This window comes from Gallus gallus, chromosome 27, assembly GCF_016699485.2.
Source record: "Gallus gallus isolate bGalGal1 chromosome 27, bGalGal1.mat.broiler.GRCg7b, whole genome shotgun sequence".
NCBI classification, from domain to species: domain Eukaryota; kingdom Metazoa; phylum Chordata; class Aves; order Galliformes; family Phasianidae; genus Gallus; species Gallus gallus.
Genome location: NC_052558.1, coordinates 4,266,999 through 4,280,592, shown reverse-complemented (window position 1 = coordinate 4,280,592; position 13,594 = coordinate 4,266,999). Strand labels below are relative to the sequence as shown.

At 58.7% G+C, this 13,594-nt stretch overlaps 2 protein-coding genes across 18 annotated transcripts in view; one reads left to right on the top strand and one right to left on the bottom strand.

Moving 5' to 3' along the window:
* Window positions 1-3,348: 3,348 nt before the first annotated feature.
* On the bottom strand, window positions 3,349-9,503 carry ZPBP2 (zona pellucida binding protein 2). 3 transcript variants are annotated; one of them, XM_040653147.2, is made up of 8 exons: window positions 8,379-9,503; window positions 7,664-7,744; window positions 7,114-7,239; window positions 6,451-6,612; window positions 5,585-5,803; window positions 4,950-5,035; window positions 4,252-4,429; window positions 3,349-3,631 (listed from the first exon to the last, which is right to left on the bottom strand). In XM_040653147.2, the coding sequence occupies exons 1-8, from the start codon at window positions 8,977-8,979 to the stop codon at window positions 3,531-3,533; spliced, it is 1,554 nt and encodes a 517-aa protein (XP_040509081.1). In that variant the 5' UTR covers window positions 8,980-9,503; the 3' UTR covers window positions 3,349-3,530. The 3 variants fall into 3 exon arrangements, 2 of the variants coding, with proteins under 2 accessions (XP_040509081.1, NP_996870.3); NM_206987.3 differs by lacking the exon at window positions 8,379-9,503 and adding an exon at window positions 8,067-8,202; XR_005841931.2 differs by lacking the exon at window positions 3,349-3,631 and adding an exon at window positions 5,229-5,448 and having other exon boundaries at window positions 4,411-4,429.
* The window catches only part of IKZF3 (IKAROS family zinc finger 3), a 23,902-nt gene continuing 19,792 nt past the window's right edge, over window positions 9,485-13,594 (top strand). For 3 of the 15 annotated variants that reach the window (XM_025143953.3, XM_025143951.3, XM_040653123.2), the window contains exons 1-2: window positions 10,912-11,078; window positions 13,314-13,367. In XM_025143953.3, coding sequence (XP_024999721.1) covers window positions 13,328-13,367 — 40 coding nt within the window. In that variant the 5' untranslated portion in view covers window positions 10,912-11,078; window positions 13,314-13,327. Of the gene's footprint in view, window positions 9,736-10,260; window positions 10,452-10,557; window positions 10,718-10,911; window positions 12,939-13,209; window positions 13,368-13,594 lie in introns of those variants that run through there. The other 12 variants (XM_015299506.4, XM_040653127.2, XM_040653122.2 and 9 more) reach the window with 7 other exon arrangements.

Sequence of the window (13,594 nt, the reverse complement as noted above, 5' to 3'; positions counted from 1 at the left end):
CCCTGACTGCTATTGGGATGGGGGTAGTGGGGGTCAGGACGGGTCCTCCCAGCGCCCTGGGAGGTTCTGGGTGTTCTGTGTGATTTCTTTCTGGCCACGCTGCAGATTTACCAGCCGGGATCAGAGATGGCAGAGCGAGCAGCGTGTCTGTCACCCCCATAGCTCTGTTATGGGCTTCTGACGCTGTGGCTGCAGTGCAGCCCTTCGTTAGCAGCACTGCTAATGGCCCCAGATCCCGTCCCAGGGTTGGGGGTGCTGTGTTTGCAGGGGGTGCAGTGTCGGACAGGGAAGCAAATCCCTTTGGGTCTGTGCCCCACCGCCAGCCCCACACCGCATCCTGAGCCTCCCAGCGCAGGGAAGGAAGGATGTCGAATTGTTTAATTTCCACAATTATACAAAATATTCATCAATAATTAGAACGGATGGCGGCAATTACGCAGTGACGAAGGCCGACCCACACTTTGCCAGCAGCCCTCCAGCTCCGGAGGATCACATTTATTCATTTTCAACACAAAAAGTCCATTTGCTGCGGCACTGCTGCCAGCAGCGACTCGCGGTGGTTCATCCCACCATGCTGCCCTTATGGGGACGGTGCTGAGAGGGAAATGCGGGCAGGCAGAGGGCTGAGAGCACTGCAGGTGTGTGGGGGGGTCTGGGGGAGGATTTGGGGACCCCTTTGGGGAGAATTCTGGGAGCGTTTGTAGAGCTTTTAGGGAGGTTTGGGTAGAATTGGGGGAAGATCCGGAGCTGATTCGGAGAGGATTATGGGGAGTTTTGGGGGGAGGTTTTAGGGGAAGTTTTGGGGGGGATTTTTGGGGAGGGCTGTAGGAGGATTCTGGAGCCTTTCTGTGGGGACACGGGGAGGTTTTGCGGGGCTGTCCCTGCTGGTGGCAGTGATGGAGCCTCTGCCATCTTCCCGCCTCACCGGGGACGCCTGGCACTGCAGCTCGTGTCCATCTGTCTGTCTGCCCTCAGGGCTCCCACGTCCTCCCCCCAGGCCGGGCTTCAGGTGCCGGGGAGCAGCGCTGCCAACCTCCCCTTCCCCGGTTCTGCTTCAGCAGAGCACTTAACAACACCCTCCATTTCCCGCAGGTGTTTTGTCCCCTCGAGGAGCACCACAGGGCTGCAGCGCCCAACGCACACCTTGCATTTCTCAGCCACCGCCTCCTTTGGCTCTGCAGAACGGCCCCATTTGGGTATCGTGGCCCTGTTTGGGTGTCACAGCCCCATCTGGGTGTTCTCACATCCCCCGCTGCCCCCTTGTGTTTCTCCCCATCCCAGCTGGGTGGCATTGCAGGTGCAGCTGACACACAGCACCTGCTGCTGACCCTCCCCATTGCCTGCCACCCCAGGCTCTCCCCATAAGCACGGGGCTGCTCTCCTCTATGCTCAGGTGTGCTGAATTGCCTCCAGCTGACCCACACACTGGGAGTGAGCAGAAGCCCTTTGCACCACTGCAGTGATGCTGCTGACACCCTGGCAGTGCTGACTTCGTGCTGTGCCCTGCAGCAGCTCCATGGTGAGTGCATGCTGTGAGCTGGGTTCCTCATGTGGGGTGCAATGCTGAGCCATGAGAGCTCTGTGCTGGGAAGGGGTGCAAAGCTCTAAGCTGTGGGTTTATTTGAGGGAATGCATCTCCATCCTCAAAGCCTTTCCTCTATGGGGAGTGTGGTGGGAGCACTGTGGCCACGTTGTTGTACCTGGGGCAGAAGCAGCACCGTGGCTGTGTGGGGAGCAGAGCCTGGGGGGGCTGAGAGCAGTGGGGAGGGCTGGGACCCTCCTTGGGAGCTGCTGAGGCTGTGGGTGAGAAAAGGTATTGCTCTGTAGGCGTGCAGTGTCCTGCACTGATCTGATGGCACAGACCCTCCGCAGTGTGAAGCCGAAAGGTTTGATTCCCTTTTGCATGTTCTCAAGGCTGAGCTGCTGCGGGGATTTGCTGCAACCCCGCTGCTTTAAAAGGGGTTGGGGGAGTGGGTGGTGAGCCCTGCATGGTGCCCAGTGCTCCCCTGCTGCTTCTCCGCCTAACAGTTGATGGCTGTGCCATTCCTCTGCTGGCAAAGAGGAGCGCAGGGAGCGGAGCCCTTCTGCTGCATCCCCCCGAGAGGTGTGGGGTCCATTTGGCAGCAGCGGCGGTCGCCCCACGGGCGGTTCAGATGCACATCTTATCCATCAGCACTTAATAAGCGATGATTCCAAAGAGCTCTGAGCGCGGTCTGTGCCCGCACAGCCTTCTGCCGCCCGGCTGTCAGCACGGATGAGCTGAACTGGGAGGAATCTGGTCTGTTTTTGGATGAATACCCACAGAGGGATTTCTGGGCGCTGTGGGAAGCAGCGGTCGCTGGGAGGGAGGTGCTCTGGTGTGTGAGCTGGCACTGCACGGAGCTCTGTGGCCGAGTGTGGGCTCAGCCCCCTGTGGTCTGAGCTGGGGCTGCTGCACTGTGCGTGGTGGGACCTCAGCTGTGCCATAGAGGGGAGCAGAGGGGGCCTGGAGCTCTCCTGTGCCCCCTGGGGAGGCTGTGGGGCAGACAGGAGGGCGGCAGCTCTGGTGAAGGGCTGATGGAGCTCTGTGCTGCGTGGGATGGGTGGGAAGGCAGCACTTCTGGGGACGGACTGAAAGCAGTGGAGTAGAATCTGTCCTAATGCTTCTTAATGAGCAAAACAATCGATTGCAGATACAGCAGCTCGCCGTCCAAAGCGGATGGGAGCGAATCTTTGCTGAGCAGAGAGCTCTCCTGTTATCTCAGTGCTTTGGAAGCTCTTATCTCAACCCTCTGATGATCCTGGGAGCTCACAGCTGCTGTGCAGTGGGTGGAGGGAGGAAAGGGTGCAGCAGCAACCGGTGCAGAAGGCTCAGGAGCCCCCATCCATCCCTCCCTCCCTGGGATGTCCCCACTCCCTCCTTCCCTCTGCTGCAATGCTCCTTCCTGGCAGTCAGGCTGAGCCATAAGGGCAGTGTTCTCCATCTCCCACCTGCGCTGCAGAACTCATTGGGGTCCACCTCATAGACCCACCCCGTGGTTGGTGGACCCCCAGCTCTGAGCACAGTGCAGAACGCCCCACAGCATCAGCAGCGGTTACCCAAAGAACCATCCCGCTCTGCACTGGGCAGGACGGAACCTTCTGGATGTAAAGAAAGGGGGAAAACCAAAGGAATTGCGTTTGTGTTCCTAAATGGTGAGGATTTGGTACTGCACACCTCTGGGTAACTTCTCGTGGGGTTCTGGCACACGTGACCTCGTCCTGCTCTGCTGCCAGGACCCCTCCGTGCCCCCCGAGCACAGCGTGGCGTTTGGGGTCACCCCCAGGGAGCAGCAGCAGCACTGTGACACACACACACATTGCCTTACCCTGAATGAACGCCCCGTTTTATGCCTGAACACATGAAATGCAGGAGGGGTGCGTGAGCAGAGGAGCTCTCAGCCACTGCTCGAACTGAATGTAGAGTTCCAGGACCCGGAGCTCAGCACGAAGGGGCCATCGGGAAACCAACGATGCTTCCACACCTCCGGTTTCTGCATTCTGTGCCACATTCACGGGCAGGACTTCGCTCCGTACCCCGCAGTGCGGCGCCCCGCACACACCCGGCAGCTGCCAGCACTATCAGGGCTGTACGTCCCAGGGCTGCACACCACTGCAGAGAGAACAGAGCGCATCAACCTCCCGAAGGCTGAATGGGAACCCCCGAATTCTGACCCCACTGATGGCTGAGTGCCCTCTGATCGCAGCAGGGCGACCCAATGGGCGCCCTATTACTGCAGCAGGGTGACCCAATGGGCGCCCTATTACTGCAGCAGGGTGACCCAATGGGCGCCCTATTACTGCAGCAGGGTGACCCAATGGGCACCCTATGCCACCATAGGGTGACCCAATGGGTGCCCTGTTGCCGCCACTGCAGTGTGACCCAATAGGCACCCTATTACTGCAGCAGGGTGACCCAATGGGCACCCTATGCCACCATAGGGTGACCCAATGGGCGCCCTGTTGCCGCCACTGCAGTGTGACCCAATGGGCGCCCTATTGTTGCTGCAATGTGACCCAATGGGCGCCCTATTACTGCAGCAGTGTGACCCAATGGGCGCTTGATGCCACCACAGGGTGACCCAATGGGCACCCTATTGTTGCTGCAATGTGACCCAATGGGCGCCCTATTACCGCAGCAGGGTGACCCAATGGGCGCCCTATTACCGCAGCAGGGTGACCCAATGGGCGCCCTATTACTGCAGCAATGTGACCCAATGGGCGCCCTATTACCGCAGCAGCCGGCGCAGCTCCGGTGGGTGATGTTGTTCCTCCCAAACCCCGGGCGGCAGCTGTCGATGGGGGTCACGGAGAAGCTGCCCTCCACGTAATGTATGGTAGGAACGGTCTGAAATTGGTGCTTCAGAGCGTAGGTCTGCTTCCTGAAGAACTCTCCTATTCGCTCTGTTGCCTGGAATGGAGAAACGTGGGGAAAATGAAGAGAAGCGCCCATTGGTTTGGGGTTAAAAAGATGTAAGGGGAGGGGGGGGTGGGAATCGGGGCTGGGGGCCGTGCAGCCCATGGGGTGCGCTGTGCTGTGTGCGCTGCCGTCAGGAAGGCAGAGGTGGTGCGGCTCAGAGATCAGCCGGGGTGGATCTGCCCCACTCTGTGCTCCGTTTGCAGAACCGCAGATGTGGGGTTGGGTTCGGAGAACTGAATCTGCTGATGTAAATGTTTGTATTCGGCCCTTTATGTGTCGGTGGTGGACAGCACCTTTTTTTTGTTGTTGTTGTCGTTAATGGATCAGTCTGACCTTTTTAAAAGCAAATTCCCATCCGGAATTTAATTATCTGAGCTCCATCAGCTGTCATTGGATTAATCCCACGAGCTCTGGGGCCGCTGGGTGACCCCATACAGGGCGGAGGGGGGGGGGGGGGATTGGGTTGCGGGGGGAGAGGGGGGGTGGGATGCGGAGGGCGATGGCGCAGAACCTCCTGAGCTCTCCGGTTCGTGGTGTCCTCACAGTCCTGAGGGAGGCGGCTGCAGAGATCCTCCCATCCCGGAGCAAAGGGGTTCACTGCGGGGGGCAGAGGGCAGAGAGATGTGTGCTCATGGGGGCTCCTTTGGGAACCCCCCCCCCTCCCCCCACGGCCGATGTTCCGCCCCTCGTGTGAAGGACGGGGGTTTCTCCTCCTCTCCGTCACCGCCCGGCGGGGCTTTGGGAAAGGTTCTCTCCTTTCGGTGGGTGTTGATTTTGGAAAAGGACTCACGGGAGAGCGGCGGTGCTGCCCCATAGGGGGACTGCTCTGCGCCGCCGGGATCGGGAGCGGCGATGGGGAGCTGTGCCGGGGGGCGGGGGGCGGCACCGGGCTGTCCCTCAGCGCCTCCGCTGCGTCGGGCTGCGCTCCCAGGGGGGCTTCGGGGCTTTGGAGCTCCGCTTTGCTCTGCGCGCTCCGAGCGCTCCCGCTGCGTTGTGGCTCCATCTGTGGGCTGGGAAGGGAAAGCGCAGCGGCTGCGGAGGGGAACGGCCTCGTGGGGGGGGGGGTGGGGGGACGTGTGGGGGTGCCGGGAGTCCTTTCGTGGTGCTCAATGCCAGAACCCATCCGGGAGCGCCGAGATCCGTTACCCTGAAAAGTGATGAACAGTTCGCTCGGGGAGCCCCGGTGCGGAGCCTCGAGGGAATGGCAGCGGTACGACGGCCCCTTCACGCCGCACGTCAGGTCGGAGATGAGGCTCTCCATGATCTTCTTCAGCTCCTCCACGAACCGCGCGTTGGCCGCCAGCTCGCATCCCTTCGCGGTGAAGCGGACCGAGACCTGATACACGTGGTTGGCTTCCCTGTATGCTGCCAGAAACGGGAGGTGAGTGGGGGTCGGACCGGTGCCCACCTTCCCTTCACACCCGTGTGCTTCGTAGCTGCAATACGGGCTCTTATTCGAACGTAAACACGTGAATAATTCACCCATTAACAAAGCAGAGTGCCCTCAGCCCTCTGCGTGCTCTGCTGTGGTTGACTCAGCTGTAAGGGGCTCCTCAGCTTGGAAGAAGCAAGGCTTTGCGTTTGGGTTATAAAGCTCTGCTCCTGAGCAGTGAAACCGAGGGGGAGCAGATGGTGGGATAAACACGGGCCCGTCTGTGGTGTTGTGGTTCGGATGGGATGGTGTGGGGTTGGGTGTCGGGTCGCAGTGGTTCCGTGGGGTGGGGATACCCTGAGCGGTGCTGGAGCTGCTCGGGGCCACAGCACCGTCCTGGTTTGCAGATGCTGTGTGACGCTGGGATTGCTGCGGGGCGGTTGGCTCTTATGAGGGATGGAGCTTTGCCTTTCACTCTTTAAGCTGCCATCTATTCTTGGTGGTAATTATTTAATCTTCGGATACTTGAATACCTATAGGGATAAATGTTATCTCTTTCTGTTTACCACCTCTGAAATCCACAGGCCTGCCATGAACCCAACGAACCACAAGGGCTGAGTGCATCAGCTTGCCATCTTACCATACACCATGAACCTGTACGTATCTCTCACATCTACTTCTTCTTGTGCTGAGGTTTCTATGATTCTGTGGGAAAGCGTACACGTGTAGGCTCCGGACATGGACTCCTGGAAGCCCACCAGCATCAGCTCCCCAGAGCCCGTGAGATTTGCGTATCCTCGCCCTAGGATGGAAGCAGAAGGGATGTGATGGATGGGAATACACGGCGCTCAAAGAGGAGGAGGTGTGCGGTGGTGCTCTGCGGCACAGCGGGTTGTGCGAGGCTGAAACGGGCTGAATTGGAGCTATGGGACTTGGGGCAAATCTCCCTTCACCCCGAGCGTTTCAGAGGGAGAAAGGAAATGTATTCCAAGGTCAGAATGTGGGGCACAAACCCGAGGGCTGTGCGGCGCTTTGGCCCCACTGTACCATTGCGGAGTGGCGTCAGTAGGAAGGAGGAAAATGTGATTTTGGCTGCAGCAACCTACTCAGCTGTTTGCGCTCAGCTTTTCCCCTCGTAAGGAGAGCTGTGTTGGTTTCCTGCCCCGCTTTCCCTGATTCCCAGCCCCACCCCCAGGGGCTGTTTCCACACCTGAGCAGCCCTCGCTGTGAGTGCTTTGGAAACAGTGGCTCAGGCAGTGGGAGAAGAGTGGAAACCCCGCGTGGGCAGCGCTGAGCCTCTCACCTTCTAAATTCCTCCCGTCTGGGCCAGTCCACGAATACTTGGGGTCTATTATTTCTTCTTGAGAGAGAGACAAATCCATACACACCAGGGATGGGCTATTGGTGAACATCTTAACGTATACATTCTCTGCAGTGTGAGAGGGGGGGAAGAAAAGTGAATGAAGTGGGATGCATATATTGAATGAAACCATGAAACGCTTTGGGAGCGCACGCGATGGGAGGCCAAGCTTGTTTCTGGTGTTGTGCCTGAAGCAGCAGAAAGGAGCAGAAAGGAGCATCCCCAGGAGCTGGGAGCTGATTGGGGGCTGAACCCAGAGCAGCAGTTGAGGCACTGGGGGTCCATCCCTCATTTAGACACCGCTTCTTCCCCTGCAGCACCGGAGGGTGCACGCATTGCCCAGCTGATGCCTTCCCATTGCTGCGCATCGTCAGGATGGTGTTCTGGAGAGCAGCTCTGGTTGTGTGGCTCACAGAACGCTCGTGATACCTCAGTGCCATCCCAGGAGCCCTCTGAGAGCTCACGCTGTGTGCGTGCAGTCAGGCAGCTTTACCTGCACGCCGAACGTTGCCGTAGATCACATTCTTCCGAAAAAAGCCAACAGAAATTTGATCTTCCTCGGGCGCAGCCCTTGCTGCAGGGAGAAGGATGGATATTACAGACGGAAATCCAGCCTTGCAGCTGTTTGCTCTGTCCTGGCAGGCTCCTGCTGCCTGCTTTCCCCCCGCCCAGGGCTCAGCTGGACTGTGATGCCTTCATCAGGTGGGTGCTGAAGCACGAGGGCTGCTGTGGGCTCCAGGCAGCCCCTCCAGCACTGTGCTGGGGGACCGCAGCCGGACCCTTCCCCACCCCATGGCTGTCACTGAGTGCTGAAGGGCCTTCCCACGAGGTGCCCCCATCCCTCAGCCTCCCCCACCTCCCCCGTGCCCCTCTGTGCCTTCAGACCCCCCCGCTACCTCTGCCTGGAGCACCCCAACGTGCCTCCGCCACCACTGCCATGATGGCCACCATCCCCAGCAGGGCTCGTTGGGGGGAGCACGGCCTCCCACCGCCCCCTGCCATGCTGACCCCACTCAACAGCCACTGTTGCATGAGGCCAACGGACGGGAGGTTCCAATGGGGGGAGGGGGGTTCCAATGGATGGGAGGGGTTTAACGGCCCTTCTTGCCCTCCTCTCACCACCACTGGGCTGCTCCACACAGGGCCCCAATGGGAGGGGATCCCAACCCTACACAGAGCCCTGCTGGGAGGAGGGATCCCGGCCCCACCTTCGGCTGCCTTTCCTCCCACAACCCGTGCTCTTGTGATTCGCTTTGTTTTCCAATAGCCGTGCCTTTCCACGAAGAAAAACAGATAAGAGAGCCTTGTTCTCATCTTATCTCTGCAAAACTCGGGTGCTCCGAAGAGTGGAGTCCGTTCCACGTGGCCCCAAGTCCAAGGAGCACTGCGTCTGTGGGTGTCATAACGTGAGGAGATCGGCGGTGGTTTGTGTGACGTGTCAACAGCATCGGGGCCACTGACACCCAAAGGAAACCACGTGGGAAGGTTACTTGTGTGCGTGGGCACCGCGGCGTGCAGTTGCCACACGGGTGGTGGATCCCAGGGCAGAAGTGGCACTTTTGTTATTGTTTTTTCTTCGGTCTGATGAGTTTGCACGTGGAGGTGAGAGTTGGAGGTGGCTGTTCTCCAGCTCCAGGTGGGATGAATGGCTGGGATCCTTTGGGGGGGACCCTTGGCTCTGCCCATGGGAGTGCAGCTGGAGGAGTGCTCCCCCCTCCTGGACTCATGGAACCATTTGAGTTGGAGGGAACCCCCCAGAGGCTGTCTGACCCCAATCCCTGCACTGAACGGGGACGCCCACGGCTCCATCGGTGCTCAGAGCCCATCCCCTGACCCCGGCTGTCTGCAGGGATGGGGCACCGCCACCTCCCCGCAACCCGTGCCAGCCTCACCACTCCTACTTTAATCATCTTCTTCCTTATATCCAGACTAAATCTCCTCTCTTTCCGTTGGAAACCATTTCCCCTCATCCTGTGACAACAGGCTCTGCCGAGGAGGCTGTCCCCTTCTTCCTATCAGTACTGAAAGGCCACCGTAGGCGTCCCGGAGCCTCCTCTTCCTTAGGTTAAACAGCCCCAGCTCTCCCAGCCTGTCCCGCGGCGGGGTCGTTCCACTCCTGGGATCGCTGTGGTGGTCCTCCAACAGCTCCACGTCTGCACCGAGCACCCCGCCCCGGGACGCAGCATCCCGGCCTCGGCTCACCTCTGCCCTCACCCCGTGCCCGGCAGATACCCGCAGCGCCCGGAGCCCTCCGTGCCGGCGGGGCGCAGCCCTCCTCCCCCGCTCCGTTCCGCCGCGCTCCGTTCCGCTCCCCTCCCTCCGGGCCGGATGCGGAGGAACGCGGAGCGGAGCGCTCGGATCGCGCAGGTGAGGAGCGGCCCCGCAGCACCGACCCCGCAGCATTGGAGCTCCGGTGCCGCTCACAGCTGCGGGGGAACCGAACCGCGAGATGCGCTGCGGTGGCGACGGGGCTTTGCCTTCATTTCTCCCCGTCCGAATTCAGCAGCATCCCGACATGGGCGATGCAGTTGGGCTCAGCACCCTCTGCGTGCGCCTTCGTACTCCGTGCGTTAAGGAACGGGCGGGCGGGCTGCTTTCTTTCCTCTTGTAAAGCCTCCCTGCAGCTTTCAGGAGCGGCAAAAGCCCAAGCTGTGCGTTAGCGCCGGGCTGCGGCATGCTTTGCTTACGAAGGAAAGCAGATCATTCTGCTGCTTCCTTTAACGAGCCTGGAAAAAGGCTCCACACAGTGCCCCCCTCAGAGCCGGGTTCACCCCATGCTGCCCTAATTCCTTGGTGAGGGGCTGTGGTCTGAGTTCTGCCGGGACTCTTCAGCCCGGATTCTGCTGTGTGTTCGTAACCTGAGGGTTTGGTTATTTGGAATTAGACGCAGTTTTCTATTGGAAAGCATCCGTGTCCTTTGGGTTTTAGAACGCGTGTTTGTATTGCAGTGATATCTCGCACACGATCTGACTGAGCTGGGACTGCCTGAGGGCTGTCACCGTATCTCGGCGGCAGTTCTGCTCTCCGTGGCTTCGTTTCCTCCCTCTCGTAGCTGCAGTTGCTGAAGAAGTCGCTTTGCCTTCCTGTTTTGGCGTGTTTAGGAGCTAACGTGGAAACAGCCCTTTGGGTTCGGGGCTGTATGTGGGGTGGAGGATCAGCCCGTGTGGCTGAGCTCATATTCAGGGATGGAATCAGTGTAGAAGACGGCGTACGACGGCGTTACCTCCGGGTGTGATAGGCGCTGCACAGCCCTGTTTCCATGGGTTCTGAGCGCTGCTGAGGTCAGTGAGGAGCACGAGGGGCTGCACTGCTTTGCTCGGCGTGTGGCTCCGGGAGCCTTCCTGCAGGGCAGGGGCCGGGCTGGGCTGCTTTCTCTGGGTGTGTTGTGCCTTTGGGGAGAGGCCGAGAGGAGGAAGGGGCTGCGTCTGCTCCGTGCTGCGCTCGGAGGGCTGATGGCAAAGGGGACGTAAAAGGACGTCGGTCTGCAGCGCTGTCGGGTCGAGAAGTGGGAAGGCAATGGTGTGGCTGTCACTGGGGAAGCAGAGAGGTGAGGACACCGCGGCTCCGGCCGTGCCCATCCCGTGGCCCACAGCGCTTTTTTCAGCTGAAATCCAGGCAGGCCGTTCTGTTGCTCCCGTGGACGGGCCGGGCTGCAACGATGGGGCACTGACGTGGCTGCGCTGCGGTGCCTCAGCGCTCCTCTAACGACCGATTTGAATATTCGTGCTCGCTTTGCCTCCTGGCGCAGCGCACGGGAGGACCGAGGACGGCTCTCAGGGGCACAGGAACGTTACTTCTGCTTCGTAACAGAGCTCTGTGCTCGGCTGCAGCCACGGCACCCGGTGTCCTCCCGGTGCCCACCCGGTGGCTCTCAGACCCCTCCCTGCCCGGACCGACGTGCTCTGTGAGTGAGTTCCCACCTCGTGCTTTTGGAACGCCGGGGAGAAGCGCAGCGTTTGTGCAGGGCTGGGGGTTGTGGCACGTGTGTTCAGAGCTGTGAAGGATTGGGGTTGGAGTATCTGAGTCGGGAAAGAGACCCGGGATTAAATATTGACGCCGGGGGTTGAATACTGAGATGCTGCTAAGCCTACAGGGAGCTTCTTCGGGTGGGTATGGAGCGGGGAAGGAGGGATGAGGGGATGCTGAGGCTTAAAGCGATGCAAGGACTGGGCTGCTTCTGCACAGAAAGGAGGTGCTCTGTGGCGTTTTGTACTCAGGCGCCCCTTGAGAAGGGCTGTGCTGCCCGGCAGTGCCCGTGGGCAGGGATTTGTGACTGTTTAACACAAATCAATGCACAGAGATGGTCTCAGTGCCGAGCGGAGCATACAGGGCCCACGCACAGTGGCCGTGCTGCTGAGATGCACCCCCTGCCGTGCTCCCATGGGGGTGGCTGTGTCCTGCTGCCCACAGCAGGTTGTTAAAGCAGTGCCATCCAGGTAAAGCAGCACGGGATAGCGGGGATTTGACCCTCGTGCCTAAGCATTAATTATTTTCAGAGCTGAGAGGATTTGTTTATTGAAGTGTCTGTGTTATATGAGCGTAAAGTCGGAATCCACAGCAGGGAGAGCTTTCTCTGTGTGCTGTGCAGTGGTTGATGTTTCCATGTCGGTGCTCTGGGTACAGTTGGGCCCATTTGCCTCTCTGCACTTCACACTTCCTGCTATGGTAAAATGAAACAAAGGCAAATTAGAAGCTTTAAATATGAGGTAATTGGGTATTTCATGTGCAGATGGAGTGAATATTTGCACTTCTTGTTATCCAGTCCTGTGACCTCTCTTATGACAGAAGTTAAGGCAAAATACATGGCTCTAAGAAGGGAGGCTCCATGAAAAGCCTGTACTCGTGCAAGGACAGGAGGCCTGATTTAATTACAGGAGATATTTCCTAGCTGGCAATACTTCACAACGGGTCCACGGCCTCAGGAGCTCGGGCTGCTGATGGTTTGGGTCACTGCAACGCCCATCCTCACCGCCTCTCCTTTTCTTCCTGCTCTTTGGTGAGAGCTCATTAAGGGCAATGGGAACAACGTGCAGCACAGAGTCATAGAGCAGAACCTCAGATCCACTCAGGTTGGAGAAGCCCACTATGATCACCAAATCCAACCCAACCTCTCACCCACACCGCATCCCCCAGCACAGCTCTGAGACCCACAGCTGGGAAATGGGCACAGGGCGCTCATCTCTGGGGCTGCAACGGAACCAAAGGTTGAGGAGCTGAGCTGGGTGGATCTCCTTTTGCTTTCCTTGTCGGGTGGATCTCCTTTTGCTTTCCTTGTCGGGTGGATCTCCTTTTGCTTTCCTTGTTGGACGGATCTGGTTTTGCTCTCTTTGTTGGGCTCATCCACCCATGCAGCTCTGGGCAGCCCTGTCTGAACACTCCATTTCTCTGCACAGAGTTAACAGAGCTTTATACGCTGACGTTGTGGAGACCACAGAAACGTTCCATGTGTGGTGGTGGCACAGATAGATAATAATGGGGTGAACGTGGCTGCGGTTGACACCTCCTGGCCGTGCTGTTACCAAACCAGTGGGAATGGGCTCTGTCCCTCCTGGAGCCGCTCCTGGGTTGTGTGCAAAGCAGAGAAAAGATGTTCAGATCTGTAAAAAAAAAAAAAAAAAAAAAAAAGAGGAAAAAGAGAAAGAGGAAAGGAAGGAGGAAGGAAGCGGACGGCTGTGACAGCGTGAGGAGGGTGAAGCCCGGAAGCCAGCCTGCAGCTGCAGGGCTCTGCAGGCTCCAGCATCCCATGGGATCCTCATCGCAGCTCCCAGGTGGGAATTGGACCCGTGTCAGTGCCAACGGATCCTGTAAGGGCTGCAGGGTCTGTCCTTGGCTGTGGAAGAGGGGCTGTGGCGCTTCCTGGTGCTTTCTGCTCCATCAGTGCTACTGCAAAGGGGTGCGCAATGGAGAGGGCGAATGGGCTCTGAGCTGTAGATGGTATTGAAAGCGAGAAATACGGAACCCCTCGTTTTGTGTCCGGGTAAATGCCTGTGCACTGAGACGTAATGATCATTAGTAACTATGTGAGTTTTGCCTTTTCAGTTTTGCTTGCAGTGGAGAAGGTGGAGAGCTCCGATTAACAGCCGTGCCGTGAGCGGTTTTACGAAGCTGGAGCAGCTCAGAGCTGTTTTCTGTGTCTTTTGCAGACTCACAGAGCAGTATGGACCTCAGCAATCCCCAGGAGCAGCCCAAGGCCGCAGGTACAGCCCCGGGAACCTCCCTTTTGTATGGGGGGGGGAATTGGGAGGATGAGGGCATCGTTGCTCTTGCTGTCTGTCTGTTGATGTTCACAGCATATTGGGATGGTTTGATTTATTAAGGGTTTGGTTCCCACTGTGTCTGGGAATCTGCGTGCAGTTTCTGGGCGACAAATTCACTCCATGGAATTGCAGTGGGTGCAGCAATGAGAGCACCGAGAGCAGTGCTG